The sequence below is a fragment of the Pangasianodon hypophthalmus genome, chromosome 7, assembly GCF_027358585.1.
Source record: "Pangasianodon hypophthalmus isolate fPanHyp1 chromosome 7, fPanHyp1.pri, whole genome shotgun sequence".
Lineage (NCBI taxonomy): Eukaryota > Metazoa > Chordata > Actinopteri > Siluriformes > Pangasiidae > Pangasianodon > Pangasianodon hypophthalmus.
Window position 1 is genome coordinate 9,103,245 of NC_069716.1, and position 17,349 is coordinate 9,120,593.

At 39.1% G+C, this 17,349-nt stretch overlaps 1 protein-coding gene across 6 annotated transcripts in view; it reads left to right on the forward strand.

Annotated features, from left to right (window-relative positions):
• gria3b (glutamate receptor, ionotropic, AMPA 3b) overlaps window positions 1-17,349 on the forward strand; it is a 128,823-nt gene that overhangs the window by 79,475 nt on the left and 31,999 nt on the right. For 5 of the 6 annotated variants that reach the window (XR_004578416.2, XM_026940431.3, XM_026940428.3 and 2 more), the window contains exons 5-10: window positions 7,213-7,266; window positions 7,965-8,126; window positions 9,385-9,552; window positions 9,741-9,845; window positions 11,462-11,569; window positions 13,789-13,995. Coding sequence is in view for 5 of the 6 variants with exons in the window: in XM_026940431.3 (XP_026796232.1) it covers window positions 7,213-7,266; window positions 7,965-8,126; window positions 9,385-9,552; window positions 9,741-9,845; window positions 11,462-11,569; window positions 13,789-13,995 (804 nt within the window). In the remaining variant the exon portion in view is untranslated. Of the gene's footprint in view, window positions 1-7,212; window positions 7,267-7,964; window positions 8,127-9,384; window positions 9,553-9,740; window positions 9,846-11,461; window positions 11,570-11,797; window positions 13,996-17,349 lie in introns of those variants that run through there. The other variant, XM_053235418.1, reaches the window with a different exon arrangement.

Genomic DNA, 17,349 nt, shown 5'->3' on the forward strand with positions numbered 1-17,349 from the left:
AGAGCAGATAAGAGACTGTCAAACAGACCCTGCCTACAGACTCTACTTTGAGTGTTCTCCCTCTGAGATTTCTTTCAGCAGTAGTGATTTAGTCTCAGGTGTTGTGAGGTTGACTTTTAAGTATTTTTGGCAATAATATCTCAAAGATTAAAAAAAAAACTTTATATTATACTATATATTGAGTACCATCTAATAAACATTGAGAAAGGACCAAATGGTGGTCTGCAGTCTAAAAATGCCATATCCAGGAATAGCTTCTCTGTTTTATGCATGAATCTGTCATACTACATATACTGTATTCAGTTTGTGTCTAGAAATTTCTGCGGTTTCTTGCAGTAATAGGTAAAATGGCTGCATTGAGCAATCTTTTTCTTTCTCTGTAGTTGGTGTTGCAGCAGAACAAGATTAAAACGTGAAACCTTTAGGACAGAATTTATCAAATAAGAAGTTAGTACACTGAAGGAGTATCTTGAAGTTAGAAGTGGGAAACAAGAAAAATGACTAAATTTACTCAATCCATAAATTAAAGAACGTTTCATGAATTATTTGCTACTAGTTATCCAGTGGCTTTTTGTTTGTTTCTTTCTTTCTTTCTTTTTTCATTTAAATGTCACCTATAAAATTAATCTCATTACAAATTCATTTTAGTTATATCAATAATCTTGCTGCTGTGGCTTTTTAACCATTCAGATGAGCTTTTTTTTCATAAATGATTTTGTATTCATTTAGTCTTATGTTGGTTGCAGGATTATTGTACCACTTCGGAATGAATTAGCGAATTCATTTAGCAGAAACACTGATTAGATTTGAGAAAAGGTTTTCTGAACTCATACCTTCTGGTATTTGATTGCAGAGAAAAAAAAAACTCCACCAGACCCGGCTTCAGAAATGTCTTTGAATTATCATAAAATCTAAGCTCTCACTTTTTTCATTGTGTTTAAAGTTGTCAGTCAAGATTAATTTCAGCCAAAGCTCAATGAATGTAACCCCTTGAAAAAAGGCATTTAATAAAAGAGTCCCAGCCGTGCACAAAGGAATGTGTTGAACATTCAAAGCTCCAGATTACTTTGATTTGACTTCTAACATGCACATTAATTGATTGCTGTCTTCCCCTGCTACATTTTTTGTCTGCAAAGACAGCAAAGTCTTTCTTGCAGTGAAATCAAAGGAGCAACTGATCCCACCTCAGCACATTGACACTAGCATGCAAAACTGGGCCAACCCAAAGAGGCCAGGAATAGTAGTGGGCTGGTTCCCTTTGATTTGAAGCAAGCCCAAGAAGGCTGAGGTCTTAAAAGCTTTGCTACAGTCTGTAGCTCAAGGGACCATTTAATGTCTCAGCTCAAAGGACTTAGTAGTATGAAAGGGTTAAGCTATGGACATCCAAAACACTCCCATTGCTTCCATTCAGTTTCAAAGAGTATGTGTTCTATCTAGTCTGCTTAGCATTTTAGCACTGGGTCTTGAGTTGAATACCAAAATGAACGAATGATGGACCAAAAAGGTTTGACACAGCCATCACCAGTGGGAATGAATGAAATGCCACATCGCTTTAATGTCTCAGAGAGGTGATGTTTAGAACCTAACGCCCTTTCTTGCAGAGCCATAGTTGGGGAATTGTGGGTGAACAAACAGCGCAGGATTATTATATCCCTTCGTTTTTAATCAGATTTTTACACTCTGATCACACTCTGAGCATAGGGATATTGAGGTGACAGCTTGTACAGTACAGGAGGTTTTACTGCAGGAGAAGAAAAACAAGGATATGTCTGCTTTCATGAGAGGTCATTTTTCCTCTATTATTATCATCTTTTTTCATTTTCAGTGGAACCTTCAAGCTATTTTATGGCAGCATATAACAAGATTGCCATCACTGGTTCTACTACTGTCTGGCAACTACTGAAAATGCATAAGCATGTCTCAATTATTATCAGTTATCAATATAACTATACAGATCATGCATTGATTTTATTTATTATATTTCCTCATCACCCCTGGAATTGTATTCCTGGCTATGCCACTGCTTTCTTGGTTTTAATGAGCCCAAAGTGTGCCAAGAAAGCATTCCCCACACCATTACACCAACTTCATCAGCCTGGACTGTTGACACAAGGAAGGTTGGGTCCATGGATTCATGCTGTTGGCACCAAATTCTGACCCTACCATCTGTGTTACTTAGCAGAAATCGAGATTCATCAGACCAGACTACGTTTTTCCAGTCTTCAACTGTCCACTTTTAGTAAGACTGTGCCCACTCCGGCTTCAGCTTTCTGTTCTTGAGTGACAGAAGTGGAACCCAACATGGTCTTTTGCCGTTGTAACCTATTCACCTCAAGGTTCGATGTGTTGTCGACATGTTTATTGCACCATTCTGAGTAAACTATAGAGACTGTTATGCATTAAAACTCCAGGAGATCAGCAGTTATAGAAATACTAAACCAGCCAGTCTGGCACCAACAATCATGCCATGGTCAAAGTTACTGAGATCACATTTTTTCACCATTCTGATGGTTGATATCAACATTACCTGAAGCTTTTGACCCGTATCTGCATGATTTTTGTATTGCACTCCTGCCCCACGATAGGCTGATTATATGATTGCATGAATGAGTAGGTATATAGGTGTTCCTAATAAAGTTCTCTGTGAGTATATATATATATATATAAACGTCATTGTGTATACAACCATCAGAATGAGTGATCTCTGTGACTTTGATCATGGCTTGATTGTTGGTGCAAGAACGGCTGGTTTGAATATTTCATAATCTGCTGATCTCCTGGGAGCAGAGGCAGCAGAAGACCACACTGGGTTGCACTCCTGTCAGCCAAGAACAGGAATCTGAGGCTATCATTGTCACAGACTCACCGAAACTGGACAGTTAAAGATCAGGGGAAAAAATCAACCAGTCTTTTTCCAGTCTTCAGCTGTCCTGTTTCAGTGAATCTGTGCTCATGATGGACTCAGATTCTTGTTCTTGTCTGATAGGCGTGGAACTGATGTGGTCTTCTACTGTTGTAGCCCATCCACCTCAAGGTTTGATGTGTTGTGCATGGTGAGATGCTTTTCTGCTTACCACGGTTGTAAAGAGTGCTTATTTGTATTACTGTAGACTTCCTGTTAGCTTAAACCAGTCTGGTCATTCTCTCTGATCTCTCTCTCATCAACAAGGTGTTTCAGCTTGCAGACCCTCTGCTCATAGGATGTTTTTTGTTTTTCACACCATTCTGTGTAAACTCTAGAGACTGTTGTGTGCAAAAATCCCAGGAGATCAGTAGTTTCTGAAGTACTCAAAGCTGCGTATTTGCTACCAACAACCATGCCACGGTTTTCTATATAGGATATATATATATATATATATATATATATATATATATATATATATATGTATATATATATATATATATATATATATATATATACATATATATATATATATATATATAGGATAGGTATAGCTCTTCATCCAAGTTAATTACAAAGCATCCTCCAGAAAACACTCATCCTATTTGTCTCTTGGCATAGAAGCATGCTTTATTGTGGAGAAAATAAATTAGTCTTCTAGCAGAGTTTTGTAGATAGTAATTTTGTCCCCCCCCAAAGTGATTTATGGAAAAGGTTTATTGATTAGTTACGCCCCGCAGCAACTGTTACATCAGGAAGAACTGATGATGCATAAGATGTCGGACATATGAGATCAGATTGAAAAAGTAATCCAGAGACTTGTACGGAAATGGTGGGAGTAGACTCATTTTGGGATTCCTCAGTTTGCCTCCTAGGGCTGTATGGTGTTCAGGTTGTACCTGACATTTTCCCTAACCAAGAAAATCAAATGACATCTCTTCATCTCAGCTATGAACCCATTTTTGCCCATGGGTCTGGGACAACAGAATACATCAGATGGACGTTTCATGCAGAAGGATGTTTCATGCAGAAACACCACAAGCCCAGCAATACCCTTTAAATAGTGTACTTTAAAAAGGATGCCTATTTGCGTTTTGGATTTTCTCTCTCACTGAAAGGTTGATTTTCTGTGTTAAACTGCAAACATCCAGTCTCTCAGTATAAAAGGGCAATCACATAAGCCACAGTAGTGTGGTCATGCATACTGATTATCATTCGCCCATGCCTAATTTTGAGTCTAATTTTGTCTCAACCAATCTATGGCCTTTGCAGACAACTTCAGATATCTAATGCAGGTCTAGCATTTATGCTGAGCAGCATTTTAGTTAAAGGTCAGGCACAAGCTGACATGACCAAGCAGTTCTGAGCCTTGACTTTTATTGAATGTCCACAGTAAATGTATTGCTTTGCCTTTTATTCCACAACCCCTTGCATTATTCTCTCTTTTTGGGCCTTGAGAGTAGACTTGAGCTTTGGGAGAGCACAAGGTCATACAAGCCCGTCTTTGCCCATCACAGGGTAGTGAAACTTCTTTCAAGGACAAAAAAGCCCACTTCCTGCCTCAGGGGAACAAAAGAGAGATGGAGCAGGAGGTGGGATCAATGTGTGGCACGGAGGCAGTGAAAAAGAAGATTATAGTCACAGTGAAAGTGGCATTTACTGCATTTTAACTGTAACCACTCCTCTAATCCAGTCTCCTAAATGCCTCTCAAGGGTGCTCCTACTGGAATAATCCCACCTCAAACCATCATTTTTATTTATTAGCAGGATTCCAGTACCACTATGAAATATTACCCAGGCTTGCGCCTCTAAGCTCTTTGAGATTCCGAAGACACCTAAAGGGGTGGTGCTGGAGACCAGAAAGACAAAAGACCTCTCAAGGTTAGTGGATAGACTAAAGCACAGATTGGAATGCAGAGGCTACAGCTCAGCTTGATATGGCTTCCAGCCTTGCATTTGGAAAGGCAAATTAATTAGCTTGTATGTGCACTGCTTTTTTTTTTGCAGAAGTGCTGCAATCGGCAAGAGGTGAGGCCAGGTTCAGGCCTCTGGAAGGAGCAATGTCATTAAGCTCTTGCTGTGTCTGAACTAAAGTTGTAGAGTGTTCCTGCTGGTTCACAGGTTGTGAGGCGGTGTTCTGCAGCCAGCTCCTACTCAGGTGCATGAGGACCCGCAGCATGATCAGTGTGTGGGAGAGGCCTGATACAGTCACTGGCTCCAGCCACCTTTCCCGGAGCCAAAAGTAAAGGCCATCATGTTGAACAATGTTTATCGCTCTCACTCAGTGGCACAGTGACTTGAGATCTTCATCTGAGATACTGCAGCTGTAACTTTGGCCATCTATGATTACGGCAGCAAAAGGATGAGTTGTCTGAGAGTCTGAGATGTGTAATTGGATCCATTGCACTTTTTTAATGTACTTTTCCTCTGCACAGCCCTGATACAACTAATGAAGCATTACGTAATTATTTCATGAGCTGATGCTTCGTGTGTTAGATTAGGGAAAACACAAACGTACAGTGCAGAAACTACTTGTCTAATTTATTTTTGATCTCACCCAATTTTCTGCACATGTTATGAACAAGGGATAGTTGTTAGATATCTGTAATGTCTTCTGAGTGTGACAGGATTCATATGTGATCACGAAGTCCCGTTTTTCTACTCTGCATTATGCCATTATCAATGACTCCTTTTTTCAACACGCTGTCATCTTTCTCTTGTCTCACCCGGTCCTTGTACCATCACTCTCTGCACTATTTCCCCTCCAGACTTTCTGTGCCTCTCTTTCTCTCCCCTGGCACGACTTGAACTTGCTGTCACAGTCAGAATGGACTGACCTACTTGAGCAACCAGATAAGATCAGATTAGTGGAAGCAAAGCTCTGCTATCTCATGTGCCATTCCCTTCAGGCAGTGAACAGTCCACTGCATCAGCAAAGGAGCCAGGCAAATGTGTTGATTTGTACTTATTTCAAGCAAAATCATGCAATATGATGATCAAGAAGTATTTAGCATTTCACAAAGTTTCTAATTCGTATTAAACAGGGTTACACTGACAATTAGTAAAGAAATACATTATAGTATATACTTCTGTATTTTTATTCCATTCAGTTTTGTATATTTATTACAGATTACAACATTTTAGTTTATTGCATTTTATTTAAGGAATATTCCAATGTTTTTAACAAGCTAGTCTCCATTTATCACATTATAATTGTCACATATATTTATTTAGCACAGTCAAGAATTTCAGCAAATAATGAAAAATCCATTTATTTGAAACTTACTCATAATGGAAGGTTAATGGCAGTTCTTTCACTGTTTAATGAATTCTGTTAATAAGAAATTAATAAGATAGAAAAGGCAGATTGTTATGATACAAAAAAAAGCAAAAAGAATTTCCTCTATCAGAAAAAATTAACAGTTTTATCTCTGACTGTTATAAAGCACTGACACTGGAGACTGCTGTTATAGAAAATTAATCTACACCATCCGACCAATCTGAATTGCCCATTCAACATATAATATAAATCTAAAATATGTAAATATAAAAAAATATAAAATATGTATACAATTTATCCTTATGGAGATGGGGCAACCTTTCAGAAGATACTGTATTTGTGGTTACTGTGCTAAAAGGAGACGTGTAAACGTAGACTTTTTGCCTGATTGTGCACGAATACTGCAGACTCTTAGAGAAAGCATAAGTAGTACGAATAATTTTTCATTAACTGCAGCAAAGCATTAAAAACTACATAGAAAAACAGCTTTGGTAAGACATTCTTTTATCTAGTCTCCTAAAAGCTGTTACTTGCAATTTTGAATTTGCATTATATGGTGGCATATATTAAACATTATTGACTTCCATATAAGTGAGTTTTGAGTAAATGAGTTTTCTGTTCTTTTCCCAGTACAGAGAAATTGTTGGAATTTTTGTCTGTGGTAATTACACATAGAGGCATTAGACAGACAATAGGTTTCACTGATGTTCTTCATGCATTGAAGCATAAATTGAAGGTTACACCTAAATGCAGGACATAACCATTCCTGGCTATATTTCGTACACAGAAAAGCACACACTGAAGATAAAACTAGTCTTTTTATTCGCAGCGTGACAACACCTCAGGCAGCCCTCCCAGAGTGAAGAGACATCCATCAGCATTTAGCTCCTTTGTCACCTCGCAGGAGGCCGCCACTGTGTTTAAGACGGTCTGCTATGCAAACGGCACTGAGAGAGCTTAACACAGCGCCTTGTATCTGCCTGATGGCTCTTACATGGATGGCTAACCATTATTGATTCTCCTCCCTCAGGTCGTGACCCTGGGCAAGAACAGCCGAGGCTACCATTACATCCTGGCCAATCTGGTGAGTCTCTCCCACAAGCTTTTCCCCCCCGGGAACGTAAAAAAGCATACGTCAGTCAGGAAGAGATATGTAGGAAGAACAGTAACATAGCCTGCACTGGGTAGGTGTAACTCTATAACTCTGGAATAAATTTATGGCTATGTGCACGATATGTACCCTTCAGTGTAGTGCCTTTGTAGCTGTTATCTTACCACACTTTGAATAAAGACACTGTGTCATTCACACCCATGAGCCATGAATCCACTGTTCTACTGAGAACTGGCTTTCCATGACAAGAAGTCCCTATGTGATTAGCCTGTTGTCAACAACGTGACATTTGATGAAGTAAGAAACAGCACAGTTGTCAAAAACATCACAGCATTTTAGCTCTGGGCAAGGCTGTGGAGCGCAAAAAAATCTCCCAGTGGTAAGTAGATAGATAGATAGATAGATAGATAGATAGAGAAATAAATGTTTGTTTAACTCTATATAATATAGTTATTTATTTGATTGTTATATAGTATATATATTTTTCTATATTATGTATTTGTTTGGTTGGTTATTTTTGTTTATATATTACATATTTAGAATAGTGCCAATGGTAGGTATTTGCATGCAAATTGTTTAATTGCTTAGTTTTACATACTTTAGCCACACAATTTTAAATTAAGTTCTCTCTCAGTTTCTCTCGTTCTTCATCACTTTCTTCCTCTTTTCAGGGATTCTCCAATGTGAGCCTGGACAAGGTGTATGTCGGCGGCGCAAACATAAGTGGCTTTCAAATAATCAATCCTGAAAACCCTGTCGTGCAGCAGTTCCTTCAGCGCTGGGATCGGTTAGATGAAAGAGAATTCCCAGAGGCGAGAAACACACCTCTGAAGGTAAGCCTTTCATGTCGTACACTAGAAAAAGCATCATTATGTCTTATCGGCAGCCTTCTGTTTTCTCATTTCTGTCTCTGTTCCCTTCTTCCTTTCGCTTCTCTCTTCTTCAGTAGCCATCGCTACTGCTGACTTCTCTTTCCTCCTGCCTTCTCCTCTTTCTTGTATCCTTTTCCTCATCTGCTTTCCCACCCCCTCACAGCAGTCAATTTATTGATGTCCAGTCCAAAGCTGGGTTAGGACCGGAGGTTCAATTTACATCTAATTAAACAAAAATCAGCAAAGAGATAGCTTTAAAGTGGTACTTCAGTGAGTCATGCAGGTGTGGGCTGAAATCAAATAGCCAAACAGGTCAGAGAAAGTTCTAGAGCAGGATTTTGCATGAAATGCTTAAAAGTAATAATCTATTATTTATGTATAATAGCAGATGTATAGTAATATTTATGTATAATAAATGTGGACCTCATCTGTGGGTCTCAACTCTGCAATGCAACTCACGTTGACACTTTCTTAAATTACTTCCAAGAATCTCTATGTAAGCTTTCTGGATGTAATAGAAAACAAAAACTATTGCTCACTGCAAATTAGTAGATGTCAGTGTGTTCCAAGCTTGTTCGGTGAGATGCAGCGTAATTACAGGTGTCACCTCACAACAACAATAGGACTGAAATACTGTTCCACACAATGCTAAACATTTTACACTTCACTGTAATTAGAACCCAATTTAGAGCCGATTCCACAAGGAGAAACAATGCACTTTTGTAAATATGAATAGAACAGCATGACATGAATCTTCTTTCTGTTTAATGTCAGACCAAGTTATGATTATATGTGGTGATGCATTGCAATTATCCTCTATAGAACAGTGTAAGCTAGACGCATGTACGTACATAGGAGTTGCTGGTTTTATCCTTGAACATACTGTTGTTCTTGCTTAATATGAAAGGTTTGTGGAGTGTTAACTGAGCTCAGTTCCAGCCCTAGAGGGTTCATTTTACAGCTACATAGTTTTCTGCACACAGTGCTAATATGGCTAAATGAATACACCTGATTTAACTCACAAAGGGCTTGATAATGAGTCCTTGAGTTGCACCAGGTGCTTAAGAACAAAGAAAGCATTAATTTGTGCAGTGTACAAGTTCCCAGAGAACATGACAAAAGGGAGGATGTAGTCCAGGTTGTCCCAAGGAGTCAGCATGGGGACTAGTGGACAGAGATGAAGGTAGTGCAGTACTCATCTCATGGTCTCTCTGTGCAGTACACCTCTGCATTGTCCTACGATGCCATCCTGGTGATAGCCGAGGCGTTCCGGTACCTGCGGCGCCAGCGCGTGGATGTCTCAAGGCGGGGCAGCGCTGGAGATTGCCTGGCCAATCCAGCAGTTCCCTGGAGTCAAGGCATCGACATCGAGAGGGCTCTCAAAATGGTAGGAAAATTCACCCTGCAGCTCAGCTCTGACTTTCTTGAACTCAAAATGAACCGTTCAAGCATTCCTACTCACCGTGCTGCTGTAAATGACTCTATTGCAATGCACTGCCACCTTCCATTTGGCCTTAGAGGCTTGGAGTGCTGCCCATTATTTCATCAGGTTTCATCCTTACTTTTCCTTGGCAGGTCCAAGTGCAAGGGATGACTGGCAATATCCAGTTTGACAGTTTCGGCCGCAGATCAAACTACACTATCGACGTTTATGAGATGAAAGCAGGCGGGCCAAGAAGGGTATGCAAACAAATTGAATTCTTTCTAGATATCATAAAAGCAGAGTGGAGAAAGTTTGCAAATATGTGTTCTTTAAATATGTCTCTCTCCTTTTTTGAAGTAGACTGTAGATATCACTCAGATAGAATGCAATCTTAAAGGCCAGGTTATAAAGTGATCATAAAGTGATGGCTCTCTTTGATTATATATTTGAAATGGGTTTGGATGTAGCTTGTTTAATACATTGAAAGTAAGAATGTATCAAAATTAAAGAAAACGTAAAAAAAAATTTCTCAGCGAATGACAACGTGTCATAAATGTTTGATTAAAATCTCAGTGTGGCTGCTGCTATAAGGCTCCTCTATAAGACAGAGAAAAAACATCTTTATTACGTCAAGCTCACCTTTAAATACGTTTCTGTTTATGTGATCCCATTTTCTGCACAAGCCCAGATCACACTGACTTATGATGTAAGCAAAATGTAGTAATCGTCTTACTCACAGATCTATCGTTAGCAGCTCTTCATTGTAGTTTGTGACAGAATTCAGCCACTACAGTTTTACTGGAATCATTTCGTACTGTACAGTATGATCTTAAATTTAAGTATTAATAGTAATATTAATATTAATAATCTTAAAATTAAATAATAATCTTAAAAGCGTATGGTAATCACACAGTGTAAAACCACTTAAACACAGAATGTCTCAGAATGGATGTCTATAAAAAAGAACTTTATGCTTTATATATCAACTTACATGCATCATGTATCTAGTAGTAGTTTATCTCTTTAGAAATATGAAATATCAGTTTGATACTGACAGTTGCAAAATGAGAAATGAGGAAAGATCACTAAAGCTGACTAAAGCTTTGCTTCAGTTAGCATAGCAATTGAAGTCTAAATGTGAGCATGCTGCGAGTATCTGAATGGTAGGAACAATCTAGTGGTTTATGGGACACTGTATGTCCTTGCACTTTATATAATAGGGCTCAATTTCTCCCATTTCAGTGGCTCTTCCTCTTCCTCATTACAGCCTGATGCAATGCTAACACTAGTGCTCCTTTACTAAGCAGCTAACACTATTGATAGCAGTCGAGGTCTTGTGCTACAGTTCAGCATTTAGAAACGCTTGTTTAGCATGGCTTAAAAACTCTGGATTGCTAAGGGAAGCAAACCAATGCTTTATTTGAGTGACTTCATCTATTAATCTGAGGTTAAACAAGGTGCACTTCATGCCACCGAAATAACATTTAAGCAGCACCCTCCTCATATTTGCTTGTTCTCTTTTTCTGACTGCTCAGCTGATTTGTGTATGTGCAATTCTGAGAGCGGCCCAATGCATGTATAGTAAGCATTCACCATATTTAAAAGCTGTCTGCCAAACCCACTCCTACTTCCACTTCCATTTAACAGGAGGGAATAGCAGCTCAGGCACCTAATGCCATTTTAATGAACACAGTCTTATGAGAGAACGTCTTTATAGCTTTATACATCTCCAGCAGCCTCTTTAGCTTCTTGTCTGTATATGAAATAATTATTTTAAAGGAAGGGGAAAAAAAGACCGTGGGCTGAGGAAAGCATTAATGTTCTTAAAATGGCTGTCGTTTTGATAATAACAAAAATGTTTTCCCTTTTGCAGATCGGGTACTGGAACGAGTTTGAGCGCTTTGTAAATATAATGGATCAGCCATACAGCAACGATTCGTCCTCAGTGGAAAACCGAACAATTGTGGTCACTACTATTATGGTACACGTTCCACAATGTTTTAAATGTGTCACATATTCTGCCACTCAGGGTCATGGTGTAGACTCACAGATTGATACATTCTGTCCTGGGCGGCTAGAAGTATATTTCTTTTGCGTTGCTTTCCATCCACTCACTACACGTTGAAACAGTCGAGGGGCGAAAAAACACAATGAGTGTTTCAACTGTATCCGTGTGGGTGACAAAGCATTTTGATTTTCCATATTCCAGTGGCCTGTCATAGCAGTGACATCACAATAACGGCATTTGGTACAATGGTAATGTTTTTTTTTTTGTTTACGTTTCCATCATCAAACTTGACATACAGTGCATACGTAAGTAAGACCTGTCTCCACTCATCAAGTAAATGGTCATGACACACAGAATCACCAGCCAGCGAAATGACAGCAATGATTCAAAGGGTTCAATGGTTTGTCTGAGACAAAGTAAAATAAACAGGGAGGACAGGGCTAATCGTCAGGCTAGCCTTTCGTTTTCCATTTTACACGGACCGTGAGATTGCACTGCTACTGAAAATTCATTTCACCTTCTCCTATCGTCAAGACTCCTTGATTACCAAGTTGAATCTGATTAATGCTTCTAAAGCAAGCACAGAACCACTCTCTAGAACAAAACATTAGGTGTAATCATGTTGTCTCTCAACTACAATCGTGTATAATGACTTTTGCATGAAACAATAAACAGCCTGACTTGTTCTGATCGTCACCAGATCCATACTGACTAGCTTGGAATGGGGAGTGTCCCGGAAAAGACGAGGTGAAAGGATGTATTCAGCATAAAGCAAACAAACCATTGCTACCCCACTGGCAACCAAATTGTCTCTGACTCTAATAGGGAAGCTCTCTGTGTGTGTGAAGCCCTATGGTTTGGTAATGATGTGCTAAAAAAAAAAAAAAAAAAAAGCAAGCTGCTGCTGCTGTGCCTTTAATGGAAAGACAAGAGAGACAAGAAGAAATGCTTGTGCGGTTTTTAGTATTGGTGTGGCCAGGTATTTGAATTTTTTTAATCCTAACGATGTATTTATCTACTAGTATGTATGCTCGTGTTCTTCACTGTTTATTGCTGGGATGATATGTCTTTGCCACACAATGGTGCAACATGCTTGAAGCAGATTTGTCTGTCTCCAGTCACTGCCATTTACTTTATGAAAAGGAAATCACCTCTCAAGACCCTGACCACCAACCCTATCTCTCACCACTTACCTTACGTTCACACTAGCAATCAAGCTAACTGTATTAGCTACATACACTCACCAGAGGCACAAACAATCCCTGCTACTTCCATCCAAGCTTTATTTTTTTGGGGGGGGTTGTCTCACATTTATTGAGAGGTTATATATGACAGAAAAAAAGATGATATAAGAGAATGATTATAAGAGTTCTTCCATTTTTGCATTTTCAAACAGTAAATGGGAACTAATTGCAGGTAGGAACTAAACGTTGTGAGTGGGGAACTGAAAAAATGTGGGACAAGACACACCATAGAATTGGTCAAGGATTCATTTGTGCTAATGGGTCTTACCTAATTAGCATAAAATTGAGAAAATCTCAATCCAAATGTTTTTTGTTGCACTGTTGATGAAATCGTGGTTATCTGTCACACATGTACATATAGAATGAACATGTCGTACATGTACACAGAAAATGAACATGTCACCTGTCACCTGTTGCTTTGTTGCTTGTTAGTGTGAACATGGGGTTAGATAATGCAACTCAGCCCCCACTCTATAGTTCAAACTCCATCACAGAGGGAGTGTGTGGGTCAGTGTATGTTTGTGCCATCGTTCACCATCCATCTTCACGACCATATTGTTAGTAGGGGCTGGGTGCATTAGCAAAGGGGTCTTCGTCAAGATCACATGACTCCATATTTGCTCTCTCTGTCTCATCCATCCTGTTCTTGATGTCATGCTGTTTGAATTTTGTACAGGTGTTTGTGTGTGTGTGTGTCTGAGGTAAAGCGTGATCTAGAAAGAGAATGGAGATCTAGAAAGTGAAAATGAGTGTATGACAGTGTATGTGTGTGTGTGTGAGAGAGCGAGAGAGAGAGAGAGAGAGAGAGGAAGAGAGAGAAGGAGAGTGAGCAGGTCTGTATATGATTACCTTGCACGCCCTTGCATGCTCTTGACTGTTCAGCTGTCATTCGGCTCTGGTGACTCCCGCGCACAGGTGACAATAAACCAGCGTGTGTTTGATTAACAGGAAGCGCCATATGTGATGTACAAGAAAAACCATATGCATCTGGAAGGCAATGACAAGTATGAAGGCTACTGTGTCGATTTAGCTTCCGAGATAGCCAAACACGTTGGGATTAAGTACAGACTATCTATAGTCATGGACGGCAAGTATGGCGCCCGCGACCCAGAGACCAAAACATGGAACGGGATGGTGGGTGAACTAGTATATGGGGTGAGTACCAGTTCATTCTTACCACCTCACCTCTGTCCACTAATTCATTCTTCTTCCTTAGCATATCAGAAGTGATTGTGTATGTACAAGTTTTGAAGACTTCAGTGGGAACTGGGAAAGGAGGTGTGCACAGCCATTGGCAAGGGAAGGGGCTGAGAGATTTCAAAACAGCACTGTGGAAGAGAGGTGGTCTCATTAATCTTTATAGAAATATAGTTACTCTAATAACATTATGGTATTTGATCTGAAAAATCATTTATATTCAAGAAGTATCAAGATTTGACCTTATAAAATATACTTCTTCTTATTTCTCCACTCTCTGTTGTTGTTGTTGTTATTATTATTATTATTATTATTATTATTATTATTTTCTAGCTTTTTTTAACTAGCTGGGTTTTGCAGCCAGATTATTAATAGGATGCTATATTTAACTATTTCTAATCAAACCTAGGCAAACCCTAACATCGTCCTAGCTGCATCATTGCTAAATTTATTATGACCACTCTTATGACAACAAACAGTTTCACACATTGTACAATATTACACTACATGGCTAAAAGTTTGTGGACACCCGACCATCACTCCCATATGTGCTTGTTGAACAACGCATTCCAGATTTAGTCCCCCTTCGCTGTTATAATAACCTCCACTCTTCTGGGAAGGCTTTTCACTTGACTTCTTCCACACCAACCTTGGCACATTGTGCGCAGGAGCATTGTCATGCTGGAGCAGGCTCGGGTCCCTTAGTTCCAGTGAAGGATAATTGTAAGGCTACAGCATACAAAGACATTCTACACAATTGTGTGCTTCCAACTTTGAAGCCACAATTTGGGGAGGAACCTCATATGGGTGTGATGGTCAATTGTCCCCAAACGTTTGGCCATATAGTGTGTGTAGCTTGTGTTTTATAGTCACGGTTATTCATAACCATGTGCTGTAAACTTTTCTAGCCCATATAAATTTACTGTTGCAGCCAAGCTGTGCCTGACCTCCAGTCAGTTTACACAAGTTTTATACAGTTTCACGTGTTTTGTGCAGCTGAATATAAACATTTACACCATCGTAAAGGAGCTTGATTCATTTTGAGGGGTTGTGCCAATGAAGCTAGAGAATGAATTCCTCTAGTGATTTTTTTTCCAGTGTGTAGTTAACAAAAATTAAAAACAGGTCATTATCACTCAGAAAGTTGGATTTTTCTGATTTCTTGAGTTGCAGTTCTGCAACATCAATATGACTATAATTATAGGGAAGAGTGACAACAGCTTTTTAAGCAGACTTTCAGGAGTTCCTAAGAAAAGAAATGATTCTTTCAAAACAACATTCATTTGTTCTTTATAAGTTGTAATGTATTAATATTGTCTAATATGCAATACATAAACTACAATGGCATATAATCAAATAATAAAAATTGTGCTGCAAAAGTTAAGTTAAGACTCACCATGAAAAAAATTAGTTCCAATCATAGTTTTCACAATGACCATTAAAAAATGTTTCAATAAAAACAGAAGAAGATACAGGTACTGTTGCCAGTTAGTATGTTGTCATTACACACCACAATAGCATCCATTTATCTCTCTAAGGGGCGGATAAAGCCGGTTCAAAACCGGCAGTGAAATTGTGTTTCGTGGTCTGCTGCCTCACAGCGTGCTGCCCACTGATTCATCTCAGCATCACTACATCAGAAAGCCACTTTCACTGCTTGTACCAGGGCAAGCATCCACTTTTGCATTTGTCAAAGTGCTCCCGTGCTGTAAATGCAGGCAAAGCCAGTGAAATCATACCCAATTCTTCTAGCCTACACTGAACACGGAGGGGCCGTATATAAAATGCATGAGGGTTGGGTTACCTCATCTGTTCAATTTCCTAACTATCAGCCAAAGAAATTGCCTGGTTTTGATGTGCTGTGGGTTGAAATTACACTCAAAATGAGAAAAAAGTCCACTCTTGGTAGGAGAAGAAGAAAAATATTCCCTTTTAGTCTGGTCTAGAATACCTGTTGTGCTACATCAGCCTGGACAGTTAGGACTAATACTGGCATGACTTTTTGACCAGCATATTTATTTTATTCTCCTTGAATTTTAAAGGTCACCCTCATACGTTGGTCTGTACAGTTTTTTTTGTTGTTGTTGTTGCTGTTGCTCAGTATTGATTGTCATGCTGAGATCTGCATCAGTCTGAATTGGTTATTACATGGCATAATGATGTGTGGCTTTAATGACAGGGTGTTTTTTACTTTCTATTTGCTCAGGTTTGTATTTTCTTTATCTTCAGTTCAATTGTATTATGAACAATGAAGTGTAATACAATAATAATGTCATCCACAAATCGATAGTTTGTACCAGAAGCTGTTATTTGATGAGTTAAACACTCTGGCTTATTTCCTACTTTTACAGAGCTGCCAGGTAAATCTAGCATGATTAAGCATTATTATTAGTAGTAGTAGTAGTATTTAAATAATAAATAAAGAATAAATAAATAAATAAATAACAGAAACTGTCAACAGAAAACTGTCATTAATCATCTGATATCTTTCATTTCACTCTTCATCACTTTCCACTCCAACTTCCACTCAGATCTTACAAAACCTGCAATTTATATGATCACCATTTCGATAACACACATGTGTTCGGTGCATATTTCACCCTGGATTTAGAAAAGACGATCATGTCTAATTATTTATCCATAGTGCAGGAGGAAGAGATCCAAGGCGTGTTTCTGCCTTACCGATAAATCACTTCTGGTAGACACTTAATTAGCTATTTATATGCAAATTATTCTATGATTTATTGAGACAGTACGCCAGTGTTCCACTCACTACTGACTGCGAGATAAAAGGAAATGAATATTTGCAGGGAGCTTTTATACTCACCAGTCACCTGCAAAGTTTCCATGACCTTATCCTGCCTTATTGCATAACTAATAGCTTCCTGGCGGGGGAGAGATCTGAGATCTGGGATCTCTTGCTGACCTTACATTCGAATGCCCTCGAGAGACAAAGCTGAAGCTGCTACAGATTCTGCTTGTCACATCTCAAGCCCACAGTTCCCAGAGCAGCAGTTGGTGACGCATGAGGAGGACGGAAAGTGTTAGGCAAAAGATTTGCACTCTCCTTTAGGCCTGATGGAGTGGAGGTCAGCATAAGGCTTAAGCCATTGAATTGCTTGTGAATGCTCAGCTGACTTTTCTGCACTGTGCAGTCAAAACCGTTATGCTTTGCATATCATTTTTAGATGCTCTGAGGCAGTAGATGTCCTCTTTTTTTTTGAGAAGCAGCTCTTTTTTTTAACAGGAGCCTTATTATAAGTTCTGCAGTGTTAGGGAACTGTACCCAAGGGCAAAGGCAAAGCATTTATT